This window comes from Gossypium hirsutum, chromosome D12 (genome assembly GCF_007990345.1).
Source record: "Gossypium hirsutum isolate 1008001.06 chromosome D12, Gossypium_hirsutum_v2.1, whole genome shotgun sequence".
Classification (NCBI taxonomy): Eukaryota; Viridiplantae; Streptophyta; class Magnoliopsida; order Malvales; family Malvaceae; genus Gossypium; species Gossypium hirsutum.
In genome coordinates this window covers 56289062-56315353 of record NC_053448.1, presented here as the reverse complement: position 1 = coordinate 56315353, position 26292 = coordinate 56289062, and the positions used below count along the sequence as shown (strand labels likewise).

The 26292-nt window shown below is 32.5% G+C and overlaps 3 protein-coding genes across 5 annotated transcripts; 1 reads left to right on the top strand and 2 right to left on the bottom strand.

Moving 5' to 3' along the window:
- Positions 1-495: 495 nt before the first annotated feature.
- LOC107946663 (probable xyloglucan endotransglucosylase/hydrolase protein 30) lies at positions 496-2111 on the bottom strand. The gene is made up of 4 exons (XM_016881079.2): positions 1745-2111; positions 1564-1664; positions 1290-1498; positions 496-1121 (listed from the first exon to the last, which is right to left on the bottom strand). The coding sequence occupies exons 1-4, from the start codon at positions 1947-1949 to the stop codon at positions 590-592; spliced, it is 1047 nt and encodes a 348-aa protein (XP_016736568.2). The 5' UTR covers positions 1950-2111; the 3' UTR covers positions 496-589.
- A 2948-nt stretch (positions 2112-5059) lies between these two features.
- Positions 5060-9181, top strand: LOC107946662 (protein IWS1 homolog 1). The gene is made up of 11 exons (XM_016881078.2): positions 5060-5218; positions 5336-5744; positions 6482-6601; positions 6808-7028; positions 7113-7242; positions 7341-7403; positions 7502-7579; positions 7915-8006; positions 8124-8186; positions 8272-8458; positions 8721-9181. Exons 1-11 carry the CDS (start codon positions 5211-5213, stop codon positions 8817-8819), a joined length of 1470 nt encoding a protein of 489 aa, XP_016736567.1. The 5' UTR covers positions 5060-5210; the 3' UTR covers positions 8820-9181.
- Positions 8853-14910, bottom strand: LOC107946660 (uncharacterized). Of its 3 annotated transcripts, none has more exons than XR_001696969.2 (7): positions 14519-14878; positions 13317-13647; positions 12444-13095; positions 12160-12359; positions 11838-12082; positions 10648-11748; positions 8853-9660 (listed from the first exon to the last, which is right to left on the bottom strand). XR_001696969.2 is itself a non-coding variant. In XM_016881077.2 (6 exons), the coding sequence occupies exons 2-6, from the start codon at positions 13583-13585 to the stop codon at positions 10961-10963; spliced, it is 2154 nt and encodes a 717-aa protein (XP_016736566.1). In that variant the 5' UTR covers positions 13586-13647; positions 14519-14910; the 3' UTR covers positions 10330-10960. The 3 variants fall into 3 exon arrangements, 1 of the variants encoding a protein (XP_016736566.1); XR_001696968.2 differs by lacking the exon at positions 8853-9660 and adding an exon at positions 10330-10561; XM_016881077.2 differs by lacking the exon at positions 8853-9660 and having other exon boundaries at positions 10330-11748; positions 14519-14910.
- Positions 14911-26292: the final 11382 nt, after the last annotated feature.

The window sequence follows — 26292 nt, the reverse complement described above, 5'->3', positions numbered from 1 at the left end:
AATATAAGACAAATTTCTTTTACATATTCCTTCAATTATCTGAGACTTAATATCACTCAAATTCTTGTATCTTACTAATATATTTGTTACGGTATCCATTATCCTTGGTCCAAATCCGAATGGGTTTGGTTGAGTTCACATGACGATGTGTGATCGCAGGATGGGGACTGTGAGGTCGCGCGTGGGATCGTGCATAAGACTGTATAAAGACGTGTTAAATTTAAGATAAAATACGTATTTATATGTATTGAATCTACCCAATATGTCACGTTAGTGAACAATATTCGTATAATATAAATAGTTCAGCGCCATTCTTTGAGAGGACAATAGAAAAAAATGTCTCCGGTTAATTTGTTATTTTACGTGAAAAGATAAGCTGACCTCGTAAATTGCACAAGGCGGATTTTCATTGAGAGAAATGGTAAGTGCCAAAATCAATCATTCAAAGTAGTAAATGGTAAGTGCAAAAATCAATTATTCGACCCTACAGATATCTATCATATTATTATAATTATAAGATTGAAAAGAAATAAAACCGAAGGTCCAGATTAACAGATAACGTTTTTAATTAACCAACACAAATCTAACACTACATTTCGGTGCGTTCTTTGGAAGCAGCCCGTTGCTTTTTCTTCCGTCGTGCTTTTGCGATCTTGGCTTGCTTCTTATGGCTTCCGCTAAATCTTAACCTTCCGGTTTCATTGAACCTTGCCTTTTCGATCGGATCGATTACACAATCAGGAAGTTTGACGGGGTACCGCCATACGTCGTAACAGCATGAGTAGTACATGTAATGTTGTCTGAACTTACGCATAGCGGATCGCCGTTTCGGCGTTAAGACGGCGAAGTTTCGAGTCTCGAGCCAGGCATCTTTTTCTTTACAGGTAGTGAAATCGGGGTATTCCTGGATGGGATCCATAGGGCAACCCTCGAGGACCAGCTCTTTAAAGTCGGCAGTGAAAGGGGCATAGTCGTAGTTAACTTTAATTTTGCCACCATTAGTGGCCCAGCTGGAGGCATCCCAAATGGTAGCATATATAGACATCGGCTTTGTTGGGTAATCACCGCCCATTTCGTCACTGCGTACCACTTCCCGAATTGGAACTTCATCGACGTAAAAACTGAAGATTAAAATAAAAAAATAAAAAAAAAACATTTTCTTGTTAGTTGCTTTAATTTATGCGTGAACCAAGGCAAAACATATAAAAAACCGTGTAGGAAAGGCATTAAAAACGGGGAAATTAATTAAGGACAAAACGGAGAAAAAAAAGGCGTTTAAGACAACGCACATGATGTTCTTGGCCGTCCACAAAATACTGTATCTATGGAATTCCTTTGATGGATCGAACCAAAGTCTGTAACGTTCTTCCCGGCCTCGGCTTGTGCTGCCATTCCCATACAGATTAGTCTGAAATCTCCATGGCTTACCTTCTACGTTCCCTAAAAACTCGATGTCTAATTCATCATGGTTTTTCTCAAATACGTCACCGTTTGATGCCTGCATCATTCACCATTAATTAAGGGAAGAAATCAGATTAAAAGATTAAAAACCAAGAAACTTACATAGAGGGCAACCACAACTCCAGCAGTATAATCAGATGGCAACTTGATTTTGGCACTGAAAAATCCATGTTCATACATACTTGACGAAATAAAACCAGACCCTGAATTTCAATCAAATACCCAAACGGAATTTAAAAAGAAAAAAGGGGGTTTGCATGGGTATTAAATTAAATGAAATTACCTGAAGAAACATCAAGGAGGAGGCGAACGCTGCGGCCATCGGGGGAGCGAACGAGGTTGAAATCACCGAAGAGAGGGTTGTATCCATCATCAAAAGCAATGGTGGTGAGGTTGAAACCTGCACCACTACTGAAGCGCCACAACCAAGAGGAGGATGAGATTAACAAGTAGAAGAAAAATATGAAGGACAGGGGAGTTGACGACATCTCTTTACTTATTGCGGGATCTTTTTATTTGTTATTTATTCTTTTAGGGTTCTTCCTGTATTATTTCTTTCCATTTTATTTTTATTTTTTACACAATAAAAGAAGGGCTGGGAGTTGCTTCTGGATTCTGAACGGTCTAATTGGCTGCTAATCCTACGAATGCCCTTGGTTTCGTTATGTAAGAAAAAATATCTCATCCATGCAAAATTTTAAATTAATATGATAATAAATACCCTTTTGATCTTATATTTTTAAAAAATTATATTTATCTATTTATATTATTATTTAAGAGTTAGATGGGTTGGTATCACTCAAATTTTTTTTATAAAATAATAAATATTATTTTAAGTTTTAAATAAAATATAAAAAAACATATACAATTGATAAGATTTGAACTATTAACATTTCAAATCGAGTTACACTTGATTTAATTTTTTATATTAAAATTTTAAAACTTTGTTACATATATTTTTCACCTACATCGTATATATGCAATAGTAAAATATATTTAACCTTATATTCTATTGGGGTGACAAGAATTTTGTAAGAAAAAGCAGTAGCAGTTAAATTCGTTTGGTTAAATAAATTTAATTATTAATCATGTACTTTGCGTATAGTTGTAGATTCAATTCATATTCTTCAATTAGATCATTCTAAATCTCTATACTTTTTGAACTTTGCAATTTTAGTGTTGACATGAATGACATTCGTCAATCCATTAATTAAATTTTTAGTGAGTAATATTTGGAAATAATGAAGTAACATGACATTAAAAATATGATAATATGTTTGGTGCCAAGGGCAGAGCAAAGGGGGGCTGGTAAGACCCCCTTAAAATAGAAATTTTCACCTTTAGTCATTTTATAATTTTAAAAAATTTAAATAGTATATGATAAAATTACACTTTGCCCCTCAAGAATGAGAAAATTTTAATTTAATCCTTTAAAAATTATAAAGATACAGGTTATTAAAATGGTGAAATTTCACTTTTGCTATCATGAAAATATACAACTTTATTCTGATCCCCCCTCAAAAATTTTTTTGGCTCCGCCCTTGTTTGGTGCATCAAATTTTGGAAACAATAGAACTTAACTTAATAAATTTATCAATTATTGTTTGGTGATGGCTGAAATTTTAAAATTGAGAAAGTATAGAAACTAAAATGGACAAAATAAAAATATAAAGGATTAAATCCACAACTTTTATAAAATATAGAGGGAAGTAATAGAATTTAACCTAAAAAAAAGGGTAATGTTTCCAAATTCTAACTCCTATTCCATATCGTTTAATATTTTTATAATATTAGTTTTTGTTATTAATGAATTGAAAAAGTAATGTAATTATAAAATATTTTTAAAAACATTTAACTCATTCAAATTTAGTTATATTAATGTTATTTGATTTTAAAAATATTTAATATTAAAAAATACAAAAAATCGTTGAATATTAATTTATTATAATTTAAAGAATATTCAATTTTTTTATAATTTTATAATTATCTTTGCTCCATTTTAATCAACTAATGTAATTAACTATTATTAACAATGAATTTAATTTCATAAATATTATTAATATTTTTCTTTTCTAGAACCATATTTTAAGCTTAACAATTTAAATTTTAATAATTTTAATATTATAATCTTAAATTTTTATTTAATTAAGTAAAATAATTTAAAGATATAACTTATTTAAAACCAACTTTGTATTTAATAATATAAAAAATCTAAAGAAAATATATTTCTAAAAAAATGAATGGAATAACTTATAAAATTAAAAATTAAAAGAAAAGGAATAAGAGAAAATTTTACCCAAATTAAAAATAAATGGTTGAAATGAAAAGTGTTCGTATAAAAAAACTATAATATTAACATATATATTTATTTCCTTATTTAGCCAGAACTTAATATATATATATATCAAATTGAACATTAAAAATAAACTCAGATATCAAACTAGAATAAAAATGATTTTGATACTAAATTTAATATTGAAGCCAGATTGATGTACCAAAACCAAATAATGAATTAACACTTAAAATTTTAATGAAATGTGATTGAAGATAACGTAATTTCTAAGAATGTATGTAATTGTTAAAAAAATAATATTAGTATTAATTAAAATTTTGAAAAAGTTCCTATTTTTATTTATCTTAAAATTTTGATTTATAATTAAAAGAAATGCAATTTAAGGTAATTATCTTAAAATAATGCTAATTTATTGGAATTATCACAAAAATATATAACTAAATTTAAAATAAGTAAGATATATTTAAATAAAAGTAAATGAAGTCAAATTTGTAATATATAAAAATATTTATTTAAATTTAATTATAAAAATATAAAATATTTATTTAAAATTTACTTTTAAAAATGTAAATCCCATTATATTAAATTTAAAGTTAAAATATGTTTCTAGTTTTATAAAAAAATTAAGTATATTAATAATTGAATAAATATTTTTGAATTAGGTCGCATATATTTAAAGATAATAAAATCTTCGGGGGGGGGGGGAATTCAATTTCTTTCCCATGTTTAAACCTAAATTTAAATACACGGTATAAACTACAAAGTTCCAACCTATTTAAAATTTAAGAGTAAATTACATTATTAGTCAATAAATTATGGATAAACTTTCATTTTGGTCACTTAGCTAAAAATTTGGTCACTGAACAATTTAAAAAATTTCATTTAAACCACTGATTTGTTAAAATCTATGTTATATCCAGTCACACTGTTTGTACCAATCGAAACTACCTTTCCCTTTCTCTTTTACAATTTAATTTTTTTTCATAAAATATTTTTGGACATCACGAATCTGTGAATTAAAATTTAAATAAATTTTTTTTTCGATCTTCAACATTGATCACATATTGACTTGGATCTAAGGTATACTCTTTTAATCGTCGATGGGTATTGATCCACCATTCGGATCACCGAATCGTCCCTTGGAACTCACTAACAGAACTTTTTTTAAGAAAAAAATTTAAACAACTCAATGACTTAAATAAAAACTTTTGAAAAGTTCAGTACCAAAACAAAAACTTAAACATAGTTTAGTGACTAACAGTGCAGTTTAACCAAAATTTAAACCAATTTTTAACAATCCAACGTGAAGAGAGTAAAAACCCGAGTGGACCGATCCGAGTTGGCGGGTGAAACGAAACATTCCTGCGCAGCTTATAACTTGGTTTATGTTTTCTCATTCATCATCTAACTAGAAAAAGCAAAATTAATTCTGTGCCCGTGATTGATCGCCAACGCCATGGATTCGTAAGCTTTTCTCTTCTTGAATTTTGGGTTTTTAACTTTTTTATAGATATATAAAGATATTTTTAAAAAAGCCCTAGGGTTTGTTTACGGTGATTGTCTCTTTTATGTCTCTTATAGTTATCGCGATGAGGAAGGAGAGGCGATTATGGACTTTGACGACTTTCAATCGGACCCCGGATCGCCGGAGCCGCCGCAAGACCTTCTCGATGACTTGGAAGATTGGGGCCAACAAGAACGACCGCAGACACCGGTTTACGATACCGATAAGGTTGGGAAACCTAGAAAAAGGTTGGTTAAGAAAGGAGGTTCTACGGGAAAAGAGAGTATGGTTGCCCCTGAGTTGTTAGATGAAGACGAAGGGTCCAATTTTGGGAGGGAAGGATCGGAATCTGATGCGAAGAAGAGCAAGAAGAAGGAGAGGAGGCACAAGGAGAAATTTTCTGGGGGTGTTACTGAAAAAGGAACTGTTAAAAAGTTGGGGAAGTCAGAGGAAGTGAATGAGATGTGGGAGTGGGTTAATCCTGAGGTATTTTCTTTTTCTGGTAATTGGATTATTGATGGTTGAATTCGGAGACTTGGGTTTTAGTTTCATGGATTCTCAATGGTTTCAGTTGCATAAAAAATTATAAACTATGTTGTTTATTGCTTGAAGCTAGATTCTTATATTATTTATTGGAATTTGGATTTAGTAAAATTTTTATCTGTTTGCATTAATTTACTTTAAAACTTGGTTATAAAGTAAAGCAGAAAAAGAGAAAACATGTTTGGTTGCCATTTTTCTCTTTTGTCTATTTTATATTAAGATAATTTAGTTCTCAGTAAAAAATACTAGTTTGTCTTTTCACAATCTAAAGTTGAGAATTAAATTTATTGTTGGAAAGCAAAAACATCTGTGAGCCTCCTATGATGGTTTTCAACCCTTCAGTTTACAGTTAAAAGGCATTAGGATCTCCTAGTTTTAATCATAATATGCTCACAAGGTTAAGAATCACCTTTTAAAATATTGGCTTCAAGACTCACCATTATTATTGCTACTAGTATAAATTGGCTTTTTGTTGTTCTTCCAATGGATAGTTATATATCAATTTCAATGTGTTCTTTATCTGTTTATGATACCGTTTTACTTCTCAATGTTCTATTTGATTGAGTATGCTTGATTTACTAAGATAAGCTTGTTTGCACAATCAAATTTCTGCTCTGGAATTTAATAAAAGATGGTGAAAGGCTAGCTAAGTTTCTCATTGACCATCTCTACTGGCATAGAATGATCAAGAGGGTGCTAGGACTATGGATGATGATGACTTCATAGATGACAGTGGAGTCGACCCTGCAGACAGGTATGGAAGTGACAATGAAGCAAGGTCGCCTGGTGCAGCTCCTCAGGTTATCAATCATCTTCTTCTTCTTCTTTTTTTATGTATTTAATGCGCGTTCGTCTTTGTTTTAATAAAGAGTTTTAGGAAACTGGTTTGCTATTATATTCATAGATTTATGTACTTAGAAATGCAAATCTACTGGTTGCTTAAAATTTGATGATATGAAGAGGTCTAATTTTACAATGCTTTTGGATCACTTTTACAATCTTTTAGGCAGAGGAAGATGATGAGGATCCAGAGATTAAGGAGTTATTTAAGATGGGTAAAAAAAGGAAGAAGAATGAGAAAAGTCCTGCAGAAATTGCATTGCTAGTTGAGAGTGTAATGGCTGAGCTTGAGGTAACTGCTGAAGAAGATGCGGAGCTTAATAGACAAGGGAAGCCTGCTATTAGTAAACTCAAGAAGTTGCCACTTCTTACTGAGGTTCTCTCAAAGTAAGCTGCTTGCCAAGTAAATAAGGCTTGCTTGTCTTTATCTAGAAAGGATTATTCTCATCTTTAAAATTACTCTTTATGCAGGAAGCAGCTTCAACCTGAATTCTTAGATCATGGAGTTTTAACCTTGTTGAAAAATTGGCTTGAACCTCTTCCTGATGGAAGCTTGCCAAATATAAATATCCGTGCAGCTATTTTGCAGATTTTGTCTGATGTACAAACTGGCCTTCTTTCAATTTTGGCCTGTGCAATAATGGTCACTGTCCCAACATTCTGTTACACGAAAAACTGAAATGTTCTTTTTTCACGCAGTTTCCAATTGATCTAGAGCAGCATGATAGAAGGGAGCAGCTAAAGAAAAGTGGACTTGGAAAGGTTAGGAACCTCTTTCTGCGATAATAACATCCAGCTTTCTATTTTGAAGCATTTTTCTATTGGCTTTTGATTCTTTTAACTATCAAATATTATTGCAGGTCATTATGTTTTTATCAAAATCAGATGAGGAAACCACTTCCAACAGGAAACTTGCTAAGGATTTGGTTGATAAATGGGTAATGTTCTGGTTGAAGCTTCTGTTCTTTATATTCTAATTTTGTCCTGATTTCCTTCTTTTCTTTGTTGGAACCATATTAGCAATACTCACGCCTTGTGGCTTTTATGTTTTAATTTTTAATTCATTAGTATGTTGCTTATAGAGTACAAATTTGATTGCTGAATTTTCGGCACTTGTGATTTCTGTAAAACCTTTACCTTAGTTTAATCAAATACTGTTTGTCAAATTTACGTTTCCTAGGTTGTCTTAAAAGGTTTCTTTATATATATATTCAAAGAGTTCTTTTCTATCGAGTTGCATTAACTCTTTAAAATAATGTTGAACATAATGCAGAGTAGACCAATCTTTAATAAGAGCACAAGGTTTGAGGACATGAGAAATGTTGATGATGATAGGGTTCCCTTGCGAAGACCACCTGTCAAAAGGTTCTCCTTTTAGTCAGTTTTATGCTAATTATATCATGTTTGCTTAAAAAATTGTTATTTATACATGCATTTTCATATTGTGTTTCTTATTGTTATTTTCTTGATATTCTTTTGTAGGCCTGCAAATAGAGCTGCAGCAATGGAATCTAGAGATGGTGATTTTGATTTGGACATTTCTCGGTAAGATGTAACCTAATGCTTGCTTTGATATGATTATTCTGATTCTATATGCTCGTTAATGTAACTGTTGGTTATAAAATTACAGTGACCAAAAGTCTAGACGATCAACATCAGCTCAGGATGCTTCAAGGTCGGAATCTTCTTCAAGGCTGCATGCTTCAAGGCCTGATGCAACACCAATGGACTTTGTTGTGCGCCCCCAGTCTAAGATTGATCCAGATGAAATTAGGGCCCGTGCGAAACAAGTTATTCAAGATCAGCGCCGTTTAAAGGTTTGGTTTTATCTCCCTGGTATTAAATGTGTTGGTTTTAAATATTTGGAAACGGTTTTTTGGGTTTTTTGGGTTAATGAAACAAAGGGGGATGTATCTATAATGTTCATACAACTGTCTGATCCCCAAACATTGCACTACTCTGAATGCCTCCATAAATTTACGTCTAGGTTATACATAATTATTTGGAAACAAGCATTCCGATTGTTCTATATTCAGTTTATTTTTCCCTGAAACCAATCGTCTTGACCTTTCATGGCAGATGAATAAGAAGTTGCAGCAGTTGAAAGCACCAAAAAAGAAGAATTTGCAGGCGACTAAACTTAGTGTTGAGGGCCGTGGTATGCTGAAGTACCTGTAAATGATACCCTAGATGCCCAAATTGGCTATGGTGTGGTGCTTACTTTGCCGTTATCAGAGATGCAAAGACCAATATAAGAAGTGTCTTGATGCAGATGTTTCTGCATTACATTCAGCTGGAATAATTATTGAAGAGGGGTTCACCACACGGGCAGCTGCTCCCTTTAACATCTTCAACTTATTTTGATATTTTGACTTGGAGAGAAAGCGTTAAGTTTAAATAAATTTGTTAATGTAATGTCTCTGAACGTTTTAAACAGTCACTTCATTTACCTATAACAAATGATTCGACCTCTCAAGCTCAACAGTGTCAATCTCCGTTCGAATGTTTAAGACTATAGAAAGACCTTAGAAATTCTCGTCTCCAACCTCTCTTAATTCAATGTGGTAAGGACAAGATTGTTTTGAAATACTCTCTCAATTTACTATGGTAAAAGACAATTGTTTGGAAACACGATTCATGGCATGTTCTTTGATAAGAATGTTTACTTGCTGCTATGGCAATCGGAAACTTCACACTCTTATCAGACCAGACTTTCCATAAAGCATGGATTAAAACGGCAATAATTGCCTTCCTATTAAGGATTTTTTCTGAAAGCGCTTTTTATATCTGATAACTTTCGTCCCTTATGTATGACCTGTATGGAAACACCAAAACATTTTCTTCTTGAATGTCACTTTGCACGAGCAGTCTGGTTTGGATCCTCCCTTTCATTCGGCTTTGAATCCCTTAAACCCATCTCCGTCTCTGCTTGGCTACTTCAGTGGCTTTAATCAAATGACATCAAGACCAACTACTCTAAATTCTGCTATTCTTTAGTCGGGTGGACCCTCTAGATCATCTGAAAAATTAGAAATGAACTCACATTTAGGAAAATTGACCCCAACGCTTTGAGTGCACTCAAGAGAATCAATGATTTGCACATTTCTATTCTTAAATCCTTTGAATAAAATATTCCTCTGGCCACACAACCTAGACTTCTTAGATCACCAAATCCAAGAATCCAAACCCCCAACTGGACTCTTTCCCTGCACATCGTCTCTGGAACTAGATTCCTTAGATCACCAAATTCAAGAGTCCAAAACCCCCCACTGGACTCTTTGTTTGCACACCGTTTCCGGAACTTGCGATTGCACAGGGAACTAATGGCTCACAATTGCTCTATGTTAAAAGCTACAGATCATTAAGCAAACTGTAGGCCAAAATTTTACTGCTACAATCTATTCTTATGATTCTCAAATCTCATAATGTCACTTCTTGCAAATTCCTCAAAATAAGACCTCATTGGCTGTACCATTGGAGGATGGAAGCTTTTTTCGGCTTTTGATGACATCTGTCTCCTCCACTCTATAGCCCTCTACCAAGAGACCATAGAAAATCTGTGACTCAGGAAGGAAACTAGACAGTAGGCTAGGTGTGCTTCTAAGGCTTTCATTAGTTTCTCTTGGCCTTAAGTTCTTGGTTTTTGGAAATGTACCAAAAAAACGTTTCAATCATAACTGAGTCGTGCTTGCAAGAAAAACAGATCTTGTATAATCTTTATTATATTTAATAAAGGTATACATATATGCTATCACGTAATATAATCTTTCTATGCAACTCAAATTCAAATCTCAACCCAAACAGTCTATACATGATATGTTATAATTGTCCATCAATAAAAATAGCGAGACATGCATCCATTGGCATGATGCCTTATGCTTTGCCCTGTTTTCGCTGAAAAATTGAACGTGAAGGACCTCCTGAGAATGAAATGACAAACACTCGAGTTCCAAATTCTGAAGCATTCTCAATAACATGGATAGATAGATTGGTTATAGATGCATACCTCCCTTTTCAAGATGTTGGCCTTAAGACATCCCCCAATATGAGCGCTGGAATGAACATGAATATGTGGAATCTTCCTCTGAAATGAATACATCGGCATGCGCAAAATGATGGACAAATTGTTTCCATCAAAATCCATTTTTGGAGGCAGCAAAGTACAGTACTATTTAAAGAATAGCTTTGCTTCTCATGCTTCAAGCAATGAAGTTGATGTTATCCAACATGGAAATGGACAATAGTTTCAAACAGAGCGCACCCCACCCATAGGGTTTGAAGTTAGCTAAATGCTGGCCAGTATAAACCAACTTCAATGATCATCTTAATCTTGATAACCTCTTCCTTTTCCGACTCTTCTGCACATTCTTTGTGATGGTCTTGGAATCAGATGGAAGAGCTGGAAGTGAAGCTGGTATACCAACAAATGTTCTTCCCTTCTTAGAGATCCATTTCAATGGCATATTATTTACCACAATGCCAATATCATTTGAACTATTTAATTCAACAAGTTGTTTGATTTGATCAAGCATCTGGTGGGTCCAGGCAACTGACTCATCTAATCCGATAGAGTCATCCATTGGTTTCTTGCAAAGATCGATCAATATCTCCCTGAATGACCAAAAAGACATGGAAGGTCTGCAGCCTTTTGCATTTTCACAGATCATATTGACCTTGATGACGTGCTTGCAAAAGTTGCCTTGCATTGACCATGCACAGTCGCAGAAAGCAAAGTCTGATCCTGGGTTCCAAACCAAATGTGTTCTGCTGCTGTCTTTCTGACTTGCTACCTTTGCAAATAGGTGGCCCTTATCATCTAATGTAACAGCGGAATCCGGAATTTGCAGCGCTCGGTGCCAAGATGTAGATGCAATGTATTCTTCCTTGACATGTTGAAAAGAATCACTTTCATCTGCATACCGGTCAAGCCAATACGCTGAATGCAACTCAGTTGTTAGCTTGTGTACTAACCAGTCAACCCTCTGAAGTGCACCAAGATGTGAATCATCAAACAATTTTGTTTTCAGCTTCACATGGTAGGCTTCTATGGCACCAGATGCCTCCTGGCTTGCAAGTGGGAAAGTTTTAATTGTTGAAAGCCACATTTCTGTCAAACAGAGATAAACAACATCAGTATCAGACATGGGAATCTTCATCACATTGCCATATTTGTGGATGTGTAATGAGGGATCTAACCAATTTTAGGCACCCAAGTGCATTTGAAATACTCCATGAAGGCAGATTGATCGACAAAATCAAGAATTAATTCTTCCAAGGCAACTGAAGTGTCTAAGCCACCCCAAATGCTGTAAACTATTTCTCCCAGGCGCTTAAAAATTTCCCGCTGAACTTCAATGTTGGAACATTTCTTAACAACGTTCCTCAACCAGGATCCACGAACACGCCAAATTGAAAATAGGATAGGACAACAAAAAGCATCCCTGATAAAACAGAGAAAACAGGAGTAAGAAAGTGAAACACTCAATTCAAGCCAAACTTTAAAGCAAAAATATCCTGCCTTATGGGATCAATCTCCATGGCTGCATCATCAATCACAAAACCATTGATCTTCCATCCAGGATCTACGCTCCGAGCTCGATCAAGCAGTGCTTTCATCCATTTAGCCACATCTGGCTTTGCAACACTGCGGGTAATGACCCATGCAACAGGTAATGCATGTTGTCTTGAATCAAATACAAGAAGAGTGCATAAAGGGTACTGCATTCAGAAACACCATCATGTAATACCAACTAAAATAACTTCTCAAAGCTCTGAACAAACAGAAAATAACCAGTTTATTACCTTGAGTCTTTTAATACCAAATGTTGAATCAGCTGCTATGAGACTGCGATGGCCAAAACGAACCATCTGTTGCAACTGCCATTCTGTTTGAATCCCAAGAATGAAAGGATCTGTCTCAGAAGTGTCCTGATAGAAAAATATAGATTTCTTATTGCGTTCAACCCACATCCGAATGCTAGCTTGATCATCTAGATCTAACTCGTGGGTTGACCTCTTAATGATCATGCCAAGTTTGCGGACATATTGGGAAGCAAGGGTACTAACTGTCGCATCTGAACCACCATACCGTTGAACATACTCAATGTGTTTCTCTAGCACGTTTTCTTCAGGAATACCCAGATAGATCATGGACATTGTTTGTTGTTGAATCTCATTGGAAATATATGGAATTTTCTTAGCACCAGGGCCAATGGCATCTTTATCAAGGGGCCCATGGCAAACAAAACCAGACTTGTTTATATGGCGTCTCTCATTGAATATAATAAGTGCAAGCGCTGGACGAGCATAAAGACGTTTCACTACAAAATGGCATGTGCATCCTCTCATGGATTGAGGTCTAGCAGCCCGATTTCGGGTGTTTAGACGGTATCTTCGACTAGGTAATACACCTCCACCTTCCCCATAATTTTCAGGACCGAAGGAACACCAATATCTTCAAATATACATGGGAAACATAAGAACAGATGTTTATTCTCAGGTTGAACTCATATTAATGAGAAAATGAATATCATATCTTCTAACACTTCAGGAGACATTACAGGTTTTGTAGATAGAAGATAGAATCAGCCAAAAGAAAGAAATCTTATGTTCAGAGCAGAGGGAAATCAAAAGAGCACAAAATGGGAAACATTATCAAGCATGATTCAAACTTACAGTCTATATTCCAAATATTCATCACTCTTGTACTCCTTTAAACTGCCCATTGATCGTTTCCGTCCCCTCTCAATATGAAATCGTGTTGGGCATTCTACATTGGAGCATTCTCCGATTATAAATTCATCTACTCGAGCATAAGGAATGAGTGCTACATCATCATGGTGCTCCGCTGTGCCAAACTTTGTCCAAATCAAATCAGCAGAAGAGAACTCCTCCTCTGGTGGATCTTGCACTGGAATATCAAGTATTGATTCAACTATCTCCATCTATGGACTTCTATCAACGTGTAAAATCTACTATTGAGCCAACATGAGATTCAGCAGCATACCTGCAAAAATTAAGCATAGAATACCGTGATCAACAAAATGACAATGCTTCTATGAAACATGAAACAAGAACCATTTTAGTAAATTACGTTTCCAGAAATAAAACTTACAATTCACAAAGGATAATTTTTCACAAAACAAGATCATAGCGATCGTCTAGTCAACAATGAGAATTCTTATCATTGAAAGTACAGATCGCAACCATTAAAGTCCAATAATATGCACTTGTTTTCTTCAGTAGGTCTTAAAACTTAAAGCAAAACAAACCCTACCCATATCAGTCAGTATCACTTCTCGACCAATTCTAAAATACTAATAAAGCTAGAATGAGACATTGAAAAAGCTAGAGATCTTTTTTTTTTCTTTCAAAATTTTGACTTGTCTCAAATACATGGAAATATATCTCGAATGAAGCTAAATATATCAAAATGATAATAATTAATTTTATTTGAGGATTCATGTTCTTCTCTTTCTCTCAAACTATTCCAAAACCAAAAAAAGACCAATCATTGGAGAAAGAGAGAGCAACCCATTGAACTTCAATGTTCATTATTTGAGCACAGACCACAGACTACTAAAACATAAACCAATTAATTTCTCTAATTAAAAAGGGTAAAATGCCCTTAAAAGAAAATGAAAAAATCGCTTCAACTAACAGCAGATTGAATCAAATACGTTTTAAAAAAAACAGCAACAACTAACCAATCAAATTTTAAGCAGCTTAACAACGCAATTCCAAAAACTTGAAATAAAATAGTCTTGGAAGCCAAAAAAGAATCATAAGCAAGTTTCACAGTGATATTTACTCCAACCAAAATCGAATTTTTCCCATCAACAATCCTAGATAAGATAGAAAGAGTAGAAAAATAATACCTCAGTATCAGAGCCAGAGTGCAAAAGCTAGGCTTCACTCCAGAATTTCTGGGTATAGTCCTATTTTTGGCTGCAAAGGGAACAGACTAAATATAGATGGAGAAAAAAGAAAAGAAAATACGAAAAAAAAACGAGATACTAGAGGGAAGGGTTTAGGGTTTTCGCCAAAATTTGAGTAGAAGAAAAGGAGGTAGTTTGTATTGGTACAGTGCAGAGCAAAGGAGAGCAGTTGGGTTAGTTTGGGGTAAAGAATTCGATATCCTAATATTGGGTTTCGGCTACCCTGTTTTTAGGGCTTTACCATTGCATGCTTGTTCAGAGATGTGTTTCTCTTATGGTATCGAAGGTCGGCCACAAGTTAACATAAACGTGGGTTTCGGATTTGGTAATTTAGATTGATGTACGTTTGATTTTTTTTTAATAATTTTATTCCTATATGTTTTTTATATAATATCTAAAATTTTTATAATTGCTCTTCAAACTTATAAATAAGATAATAATGCACCTTAATATACTCAAATTCACATTCTCTTAAGTTTCCCTATTGCCATCGATTTGCTAGCTCTACCGCTTTTGATCTTATATCAACTTAACACAAAATCCATAAAATCATTAAACTAAATAATTAAGAAAGGAGTAAATAATTTATGAGCACATTCGAAACAAAATGTGGTAAATATTTCAAACTTAAAACTTTTCCATCACCAAGAAAATCAATTAATCCAACACTATTAACTACCTATTCTACCATGGAAAGCTTAATAATCTTTTTGAGGAAAGAGTAAATGTATGATTATTTGAATTGAATTCTAGTGGTTTTAAATTAGTTGAGTCACAAATTGGTATTAAATCGATTTTTAATATTTTATGAATTTTTTAATGATTTATTTAATTAAATTCTTCAAATTGATCAAACCGACAAATCATTGGTCTAATCAGTTCAACTATCAATCTAGTTTCAAAAACATTGAGTAAATGATACATTAATGATTGGGGTGAAATTCATTTGATTAAATTTGTTAAAGTTACTTTTTTAAAGGATAAAAATATGAGTTAACTTGTAACGGGTTTTTGGATGAAATCTAAATATTTTGTAATTCAGATGCCTTCTTATAATTTGAAAATCAATCTCTTAACTATTTAAAATATTTTGAAATCGTCAATTTGAGTTCAAAAGTTCAACTTACAAGTATATTATTGAAGCATGTACAAGTAAAATTTTCTTTACGAATCGAGAATAATGAAATTTGAAGCTTTGAATAAATTTTGGGATGGAGTTTAATTTATAATATTTTATGAGTTGAAATAAATATTTTTCTTTTCACTAAGAGTTCAAATAAATAATTGTGATTTAGCAAACATTTGATTTCATTAATACTATAATGGTAATTAATTTAGCTTATCAAAGCTAATAGGAACATTAAGATTAATCATCCATCCTTAAATCCAGTTCCATCAATCCAGTGAGGCGGAGCATTGCTGATGCAGCCTCTAAAACATTTTGGATTTTGTTCGTCATTATGTTGGTAAGCATTCATGTAACACCCCTAACCCATATTTTGCCGCCGTAACAGAGTTACGAGGTATTACCAAAAATTTACAGATCAAATACAGACATTTCATATCACTTTACATTAATGTCAGAAATTAATCATATATTAATCATATATTCCCTTATATGAGCCATCGAGGCCCAAAACATACATTAGAAACAAGTCGAGACTAAATCGGAAACTCAGAGAATTTTTCACAAAATCTCAAAATTTTTCCAAAGTGCAGGGGACTCACGCCCGTATGGTCAGGCCATGTGGCTCACACGGTCAAGGGACACATCAATGTCTCAGGCCCTGTGAATGTTCGAAATAGGGCACACGACCATGTCCATACCCGTGTAACTTTCTGACTTAGGTCATACTGTAATACCCAAAAAAAAAATTTACTACAATAAGAAAGTAAGATAATATTCCTGATATAGTAAAATAAGGAAATAAAGTGATAAAAAAGGGTAATTTTGAGTTATGTCAATATTGAGAAGCATATTATGACATATTAATTCAAGAAAGGATTAAATCGCAAAAGTGAGAAAAGTTTTGTAGCCCAAGAGTAAATACTTAAAATTTAAGGGGTTAAAGTGTAAATATGAAAAAGTTGAAGGACCAATAGTGAAAATATTTTAAGGGTAGAATAATCTAGAAACCAAGGAAAATGGATGAATTAGGACCAAATTGAAAAGGTGAAGAATTTTGAGAGACTAAATCGTAATTTTACCAAATTAAGTGATGACTCAATGATGGAATTTTAAAAGAACATAAAAGGCAAAATAGTCAATTAGAAGAGAGAAAAATCTAGAAGGCAATGATGATGTTGGTGATATTTTAGATTAATTAATTAAATAAATATTAGTTTATTAATATTTTAATTTGATTTTTAAATGATATTTTATTATTTTATTATTAATTTATTTAGTATATATATATGTGGAAAGAAAGATGAAAAGCAACGAACCCATCATCTTCCATGCATCCAACTAAGGAGAAGAGAGAAAGAAGGAAAGTTTTACTTTCTTTACAATTTGGTCATTCCTCAAAAAACTTACCATTTTCACCTAGAAATCAAAAGAATTTCCATATCCATCAAGAGAGAAAGATCACAAGGAGACTATGGGGAGCTAGAATATCAAGTTGGATTCAAGAAATTGAAGCTGGAGGAGAGAGAAAATCAAGTTAAAGATTGAAATCAATAGGACAAGGTAAGAACATTGAGATTTCAATATATTTTTAAGTTTGATATTATTGAAATAGCATGGAAAAGATGTTATAGTAGAGTTTTCTTATATAAAGTCTTATATTCTTGATATATTACTGAAGAGAAATAAGTGAAAGTGATGGGAAATATTATAGAGAAAGGGAATAAGGAAGTTATAAACTTAGTAATTAACATTTTGCACTAAAACAGTTTTGGACAGCAGTAGTAGGTTAACTTTGAAAAATCACCATAAATTGTGGAAATGAAATTAGAGGATGAAAAAAATATGGAATTAAATCTTACTGAGTCTAGTTTCTCATAAAAGAAATAGTGTAAGTAATGGAATTGTAAATCATGAGATATAATAGATTTTGTGAGATAAGGTCAGAATGATTTCGGGTTCCCCTGTTCTGACTTTGGAAAATCATAAAAATTGTACAAAAATAAATATGGGTTATAATTTATATTTTTAAACTCCTTAAAGAGTATATTTTCAAAATAAATAAACAGGGATATCATCCGAATTTTGTACAAGGAGATTATTAAGTTTTAGTGAAGAAGGGTCGGAACTATCAGATAGCAGAACAGATGTGACTTTAAAGAATAAAATGTACTTATTGGCTAAACCAAAAATTCTGAAAATTTTATGGTAAGAATATATTTGAATCTAGTTTTAGATAAAATTAACGGATCTCAATTCAGAGTTTTGTAGCTCAATAAATAAATAATTTAGTGACTATGACTCAAGTGGACAGCTTTGAATGAATATATAAATAAATGGTGAAATTATAGATAATGTTACATATAAGCATGTTATATACATTAAGGATGTGGAATGGAGAGGAGGAGGAGGAAAATATATGATTATTCAATTAGCATGAGTTTTCATTAAAAATGACCAATTTACGTGTTTTAGGTTCAGGGACTAAATTGAACAAATGTGAAACTTTAAGGGTAAATTTGTAAAAATGTCAAAAAGTGACCAAATTGCATGAAATGAATTGTTTTATTATTTAAATTAGTAAATTGAGCAAAATATTAATTTAGATCAAGATTGGGTGGAAATTCGAGAAAAATAGAAATTTTCCAAAATGTCCCTGAATTTTGCTATTTCTGCAATTTAGCCTGGTAAGTTTATATGAACTATATTTTGTATAATTTTAATAGAAGTGAATGCTATTTGGTAATGAATATTATATATATGTGTTTTTTTTATTGGAATTGAATTATTATTGGTAATAGGTATAATTATCAGATGTTTTGAAATGATTATCGGAAGCTCGATTGGGTTGGAAGCTTGTTGGAGATATATCACATTATCCATTGGTTCTATTGGTAATTTTGGATGATTTGATTCTGGTTATAATGACTTGTATAAGTTAAATTGGTTAATGTTAGCTCATAAATGTTTTGATTTTGATTGGTTATAAATATGAATGCTTGATGAAATGAAATGTCTGAAAATTAATTTGTAAACTCTGGTAATGCCCTATAACCCTATTCTGGAAAAAGATACGGGTTAGGGGTGTTACACATACGACCAAGTGCTAGGTCGTGTGAAGATATTAATTTTTATTAATTAGGTGCAAGGGTTACACGGCCAAGTCACACACCCGTGTGTCAAGCAGTGTGAAAATACCTGAGCATTCTATTTTGAATTTTTAAGATGCAGGAGACACACGGCCATATCACACGCCCATGTGCTAGGCCATGTGTCACACACGGCTGAGACACACGCCTGTGTCTCTGCCTGTGTGGACAAAATAAGGCCATATCTAAGCCCTATTTCTCACCCAATCTTGTCTTCCATCTACATTAATACTCAATCTTACCTAATTTATCAAATTAACATATATACATATTTTAATAAATCCATTCATCCATATATTTACCATCATTTAACCATTTCAAATTTCACACACATAAAACATGTTAAGGCTATATATATAGATCTCAAAATGTACCAAACTTAAGTAATTCAAATGGCTATTATCAACCAAACACATCTATATGCCAACATTGGCCAAGATAACCTATACATGCCATTTATGCCAAAGTTGATTTAATATTTATATCAAAAAAGACCGGTTGATAGTGTGATATGGCTCTGATCGGCTTCCAACCTTAATGAGCTTCCATATAACTTTAAAACAGAGGAAATAAAACAGAGTAAGCATACAATGCTTAGTAAGTTCATATAACGAAAAATTTACTTACCATATATTTTCACTTAAGGTAAGTATACAAAAATTTCATCCAAAGCAATTTAGCAATTAGCCTAACACACATAATGTCATCAAACATGCTAGTCGTATATTTCATGTAAATAACCAGAATAAAGATGAGCTCATTAAAGATCATGTTTCCATATGTTTTCAAGTATATACGGGTAACAATTCATTTAGAGTTCATTTTAACTTATATCAGAATTTCACTCGTTGAATCATTTGAAATCTCGATGGATACATGGATAGTACACACAAAGTGTACAATATTGTAAATCTGTCAATTCATATTCGGGAATGCTCTTATGAGTACATAAATAGAAAGCTCTCTCTCTCAAGCCATATAACAGGAAGCTCATGTGAGCCATGTAACGGGAAACTTATCCAGGTAATATAACGGGAAGCTCACAAAGAGCCTATAACGGGTAGCTCCAAAGAGCAATTAATCAGGAAGCATCGGATAGCCATACAACAGGAAGTTCAAGCGAGCAATATTGAGAAGCTCACAAAGAGCCTATACGGGACGCTCATAAGAGTTGCGGTGTGCCTACAACACATGTAGGGTCACGACCGATCGAGATGCTCCAAAGAGCTATTAATGGGAAACTCACAAAAACCATATAATGGGAAGCTTGATAAGGCTTATAAGGGATGCTCTTTTGAGCTACGGTATGTCTGCAACATATGCAGGATCATAACCAATCAGGAACTCTGTATCCAATCGAAATTCATTCATTCAAACGAGACTTAATATTTGTCAGGTATTTTCCGAATATGTGATCAAATTTCATATACATGACCATTACACAATTCACATACATATCATACAATTCAAGCATATAATTACACAATTAAGTTACACGAACTTACCTCGATAGTTGTTCGTGAATTGTAATCTACTAATCCAATACTTTTTCTTTTCCACAATCTAGCTCCGTATTTGGTCTATTCGTATCTATACGAGTAAATTTAACTCAATTTAATACAATTCATATTCAATTCAGTCCATTTCACATCTTAGGCAAATTTACCATTTTGCCCCCTATATTTTTAATTAATTGCGATTTCGCCTCTAGGCTTGGAAAATGAAATTAATACAATTTAATCCTTATTCCAAGCCTAGCTAATTTTCATATAACACAATAGCAGTCCATGTATTTCACAAAAATTATAATTTTTCCATGAATTTTACATCTTTTCAATTTAGTCCCTAAATCATGTTTTCGTCAAAATTCCTTTAACAAAAGTTGTTTATCTATCAACGATCTTTCATTTTCTACCATGAAACTTCATAATTCATGCATACTCATCCATGGGAAAACCCTAGTACTTTGATAACTTTACAAATTAATCCCTGAGATAGCTAAATTAAGCTATTACGATCTCGAAAATATAAAAATCAAGAATTCAATTATCATCTTTTATTATTTCCACTTTCCAATTTCATCCTTTTCTTTAATTAAATTTCCATGGATGAATCATCATACTTCTCTACTAACTCCTCTTAATGGTCTATTTGAATTCCATAGCTATTTGGTGTAACACCCCTAACCCACATCCTTCGCCGGAACAGGGTTACAGAATGTTGCCGGAGTTTACAGAATAATTACACATAATTCCACTATTTACTTATGATCATATCAAAGCCGTCCACTCAAGTCATCGTCATTAAATTATCTATATCTTGAGCTACAGAACTCCAAATTAAGATTCGCTAAATTTCTCTGAAACTAGACTCACATATATTCTTACCATAAAATTTTTAAAATTTATGGTTTAGCCAATAAGTACAGTTTATTCTTTAAAGTCATCCTTGTTATGTTGTTTGACAGTTTCGACCCTTCTTCACTAAAAATTAATTATCTCTTCATACGAGATTCAGATGATGTTTCTGTTTTTTTTCTGTTGAAAATAGACTCATTAATAATTTTAAACATATAAATTATAACCCATAATTATTTTTATACAATTTTTAATGATTTTCCAAAGTCAGAACAGGGGATCTCAAAGTCACTCTGACCCTGTCTCATAAAAATTTAAATATCTCATAATATGAAATTCTTTTTTCTTACACTGTTTCTTCTATGTAAAACTAGACTCAGTAGTCTTTAATTTCATATTTTATTCAACCTCTAATTCGATTTCCACAATTTTTGGTGAATTTTCAAAGTCGGACTACTACTGCTGTCCAATACTATTTTAGTAAAAAAATGTTGATAACTAAGTTTATAACACCTTCACTTTCTTTCAATCAAACTCTATACATGTCATATAAACCTTAAAATGCACAATAAAATTTACCGAAGTAATCTGGATAGTGTGCCTTGATGTGTTGATCCGATCGACCAATTTCACATCAATCTACAAAGAACATTAAACACACAGGAGTAAGCTTATGTAAGCTTAGTAAGATTTTATATATAACTTTAATTCTTCTAAATTTCTTTATTTTCATTTGCATTTCTTTACTTTCCACATTTATCCCATACGCCTAACACAAAAGTCATAATCATATCATTCAACCATGGTCACAAGCTAGTGCATTTAACCAAAGCCTTTTTTTTTCCGAATTGATCGCATGATAAGTCATTTCATAAAAAAATTGTATAATTTAAACCTTACCACTTTTTCATGAGCACTAGCATATTTTCACTTAAATACTTACCAATTCAATGCATTATATAAATAATTATATTACCATTCCGCCAATGGCTTGGCACTTGCCTATGCATCAAGCAACCACACTGGTTAGCGTACTTGCACATATTATATATAAATTCAACTTTGATAAACTTATTTTCTCGACATATCACACTTGAGTTTATTATAACAACCATATCATATTTCATTTGTTTGACAAATATCTCAATTCTCATGCTTGCTATATAAATAGCTTTTCACAATTTATTTCACATTTCATTATACAATTGCAATATCCATTCCATAGTCATTTCATGTGTATATAACTCATATATTCCATATATTTGCAACATATTTCACATTCTATTTTCAATTCACTATTTCATATTCTTAGCCCAAAGTAGACTTTATAGAACACACCGGATATACGGAACAAGTACAGAAGTACATTATTATGCACTAATGAACAGAGAGCACAGATGTGCTAATCGAAGAGCACTAACGTGCTAATAATCAGAGAGCACTGATGTGCTAATAATCAAAGAGCGCACTAAGGTTCCTTAATGGCATGCCACTAATATTCTAGTAGTTCTAATCTCGTCTACTTGGGCAAATTATATTATGCACATATATCACTTTTACACTTTTCGCATAATGCTTCTATATACTTTACAGTTTAATCCGTATACTTATATCTTCACTATCTTTAATACATGTAATATATTTCTAAATTCATTATTCATCCATAATTCACTAATAATCCTTATCATGTATTTCACATATCACTTCTATATATTTTGTAATTTGGTCCTTAGCACAAAATTTCATGTATCAATATATTTTACTTTTAATAACACATATAACATAATTCAATACTAACACATATTTCTCATTCAATTCAATTTTCTAAATTCAATTCAATAAAATTACTTACAACAATATTTACTTAATTGAGCTCAATATTAAATAATAATCACTTTTAAATTTCTTGGGTCCATTTATCGCTTACTTTTCTTAATAACTTTAGGGAACGATTACAGGATTGAGTACTACGTTTTCACAATACCATAGTATAACTATGGTCTTGCGCATAATCACATATCACACACCAAAGCCATAACCCAGCCATGGTCTTACACGGAAGCACATATCACACCAATGTCATAGCCCAGCTATGGTGTTATACGGAAATCACATATCACATATTGCCATGGTCCAACCATGGTCTTTTCTGTCAATGCGTGTGAGTTACTGAACGAAAGTACTCAATCCAATGTTCCACTAAATTAGAACTTTCATTCAAAACATTCATATTTTCATAATTATCTCCGTTTTATAACATTCATATACAATAACATACCATAGCATTCATGAAATTTTCATAACAATTCATTAAATTTAGCCATATGAACTTACTTGGGCCAATCAGTAGAATTTGTAAAAATTTAGGGAGTAGTTTGATATTTTCTCTTTTTCACGTTTATCTTTGGATTCCCTATATGATGAAAAATATGAAAAACCAGCTTGAAAACTCTCTCCTATGGCGTTTTAGCTGAAGAAAAAATGATGAAATCTCTAGATTTTTCAATTTTGTCTTTGCTTTATTTGTTTAATTTGCAAAACTTCCAATTTTTCCCTTGTTTCTCCTTATTTTCTTACTGATTTTCTTGCCCAAACCGTCCAGCCCATATAATTTGGGCCTAATTGCCTTTTAAATCCCTCTTTATTAGTCGCTTAAACTATTTAATCACAATTTAACAAAATTTACACTATTTTCAATTTAGTCCTTTTTAATTATTTGACTATCCCAACATTAAAATTTTCCAACGAAACTTTAATACTAACTAACCTATTAAATTCTTTTTAAATCACAAAATTCACTAATTCAAAAATTCTTCTAAATTCACACTTGACCCATAATTATTAATTTATTAAAACTTCAAGCTTACTTGTCGGATTTAGTGATCTCAAATCATTGTTTCCGACACTACTGAAAATTGGGCTGTTACATTTGGTCCTTTTAGCTACTAGAATTCAACTTTTGCACATTGTGCAATTTGGTCCTTTCCATTAAATTAAACATGAAATCAGGAAAATTTCTTTACAAAATTTTCATACGGTATTTCTATCAACATGCAAACCATGAAATAATATTAAAATAAAATTTCTTTCAGACTCGAATTTGTGGTCCCAAAACCACTATTCCAATTTCACTGAAAACGGGCTGTTACAATCCAAATCTGGTGTGATAACACTCTTATGGGCCAATTTTTTATGGAGCGTGTGATGATAGCCAAGTGTCCGATCAAATTTCCCACAGATCTTCATCAGATTGAGATATATGGTGAAAAAACATGTTAGTTTGTTATAAGTTTAGTTTGGCTGCTTAATATCGTGTACAATTATATTATTGATTAGACAATAAAATAAAAATAAAAAATAGAGAAATAAAAAGATTTTGCACACAATCGTTTGTTAATGTAATTAAAGAAGTACTTGTAACTCTAAGAGTTAATCCCAATTTCTTACAACCACTTATCAAAACCTTACATACAAAGGTTCAACCTCTCACAAAAAAAAAAGAGAGCCTAACAATAGAGTGCGAAGATATAAGGGAAAAATAACAAAGATAACTTTATCAAATCAACATAGTACTCCCTCAAACCTTTGCCCCTTTCACGTGAATTGGTTGTCTATTAATAGGCTTAATATGACAGTCTATTCGATTATTATAGCTCAATATAAACTCTTCTTCTTCAATAAAATAATCAGGATATATAATCTTGATATATGCTTTTAAGATTGAGAAAATTTCACCAAAAACCCTAAAATTCAATCTCTTCCATATACTCAAACTCTATATAAATATAACCTCTTTAATTTTTTAACTTTAAATACTAGTATAACAACGTCTAAGAGACCCAATTACTTATTAAAACAATATCTAATAAGGCCCATGTAAAAAAGGATAACATATAAACATATCTAAGCTATCTCGCATCTTGACTGATCAAGTTACTAAGCAAATATTACTGGACAGTCTTGACTCTAACGTATGGAGCCACGAATGAAAACAATCTTATGGAAGATGTTGAAGAGTAGGTGGATGCATCTGCAGTAAAAGTGGTTCAGACATTTGAGAGTGATTTACAATGTTGGACGAATTGCCCATAACAACCGAGAATGCAGTTGTGGGAGAACATGATGTTGCTTGTTGGGTTGGAACTAGACTAGCAGGTTCAATTTATAAAGTTGTTCATCTCATTATTAATGAACTAGCTCACTTCTTAAGTACTCCATGTATGCGGCTAATAAGTCCTTGGTAGCAACGAGGTTGTTTTGTTTGCAACAATTTATATCATGGATAAAAAATACATCGAAACCACTCAACTTCCAACGTGTGTTTTGTATGAAATGGCAACCAGTGCAAGCTCAAGAGTGTTTATAGGCATTCGTTGCCATCTGCCTATGAACAATTGTGGAGGCTTCCCTAATGACTCAACAGTTAAGCCCCATTGATATGCTTGGAGCATTATTGGCAGAAACAAATTTTTGGACACAGATTGAAGCTGATATACGATCGTTGACAAGCATGTTTTTTGGTTTAATTCTTAAATGCACTCTTGGTTAGCTTACTTGTCATCAAGAGATCAATCAGCATAGTAATAGGACTTCGAGTCGGATTGACCTTGCAACAAAGAAGAGAAAATCTTGCAATTCCAGCCACAATGGGGATCTGCTCACTTCTTCAATTGCAACGAGGCTCTATTGCTTCTGATGAACAGATCGAGAAACTTGTGTCAATGGGTTCCCAAAAATCACACCATTTATTATAATGGGATATAATCTTCAACTGTACTGGTCTGTTGTTACAGATGAGTTGATTCAGTTGCAAGTCAAATTTTCTTGTTCAAAGGCACGTTGGTCATTGGTTAAAGGTTAGCTCTTTCTAATAAGTGTAAAGGCAGGTCAAAACACAATCTTGAAATGAATGCTTTTTTTCTCCATTTCAGCGGTCTTAGTTAGTCAAAACAATTATACAATTTTTTTTGAGTGTTTTACTAAATTAATGTCTGACTACTATTTTTTTAAGTTACCATATTTGACAAATTAATTATTTAATTATTATATTGTATTAAAAACAGTAACATCCACAACAATAAT

Excerpts from the sequence above, each read along its gene's own strand:
- LOC107946663 (XM_016881079.2), bottom strand. The coding sequence starts at position 1,949 with ATGTCGTCAACTCCCCTGTCCTTCATATTTTTCTTCTACTTGTTAATC. Across the intron at positions 1,665-1,744 it reads CCTCCTTGATGTTTCTTCAG|GGTCTGGTTTTATTTCGTCA; the intron begins GTAATTTCATTT and ends ATTGAAATTCAG. Across the intron at positions 1,499-1,563 it reads GAGTTGTGGTTGCCCTCTAT|GCATCAAACGGTGACGTATT; the intron begins GTAAGTTTCTTG and ends TGAATGATGCAG.
- LOC107946662 (XM_016881078.2), top strand. Across the intron at positions 5,745-6,481 it reads GGGAGTGGGTTAATCCTGAG|AATGATCAAGAGGGTGCTAG; the intron begins GTATTTTCTTTT and ends CTACTGGCATAG. Across the intron at positions 7,243-7,340 it reads TTTTGCAGATTTTGTCTGAT|TTTCCAATTGATCTAGAGCA; the intron begins GTACAAACTGGC and ends TTTTTCACGCAG.
- LOC107946660 (XM_016881077.2), bottom strand. The coding sequence starts at position 13,585 with ATGGAGATAGTTGAATCAATACTTGATATTCCAGTGCAAGATCCACCA. Across the intron at positions 13,096-13,316 it reads GAATATTTGGAATATAGACT|ATATTGGTGTTCCTTCGGTC; the intron begins GTAAGTTTGAAT and ends GTATATTTGAAG. Across the intron at positions 11,749-11,837 it reads CACTTGGGTGCCTAAAATTG|AAATGTGGCTTTCAACAATT; the intron begins GTTAGATCCCTC and ends TCTGTTTGACAG.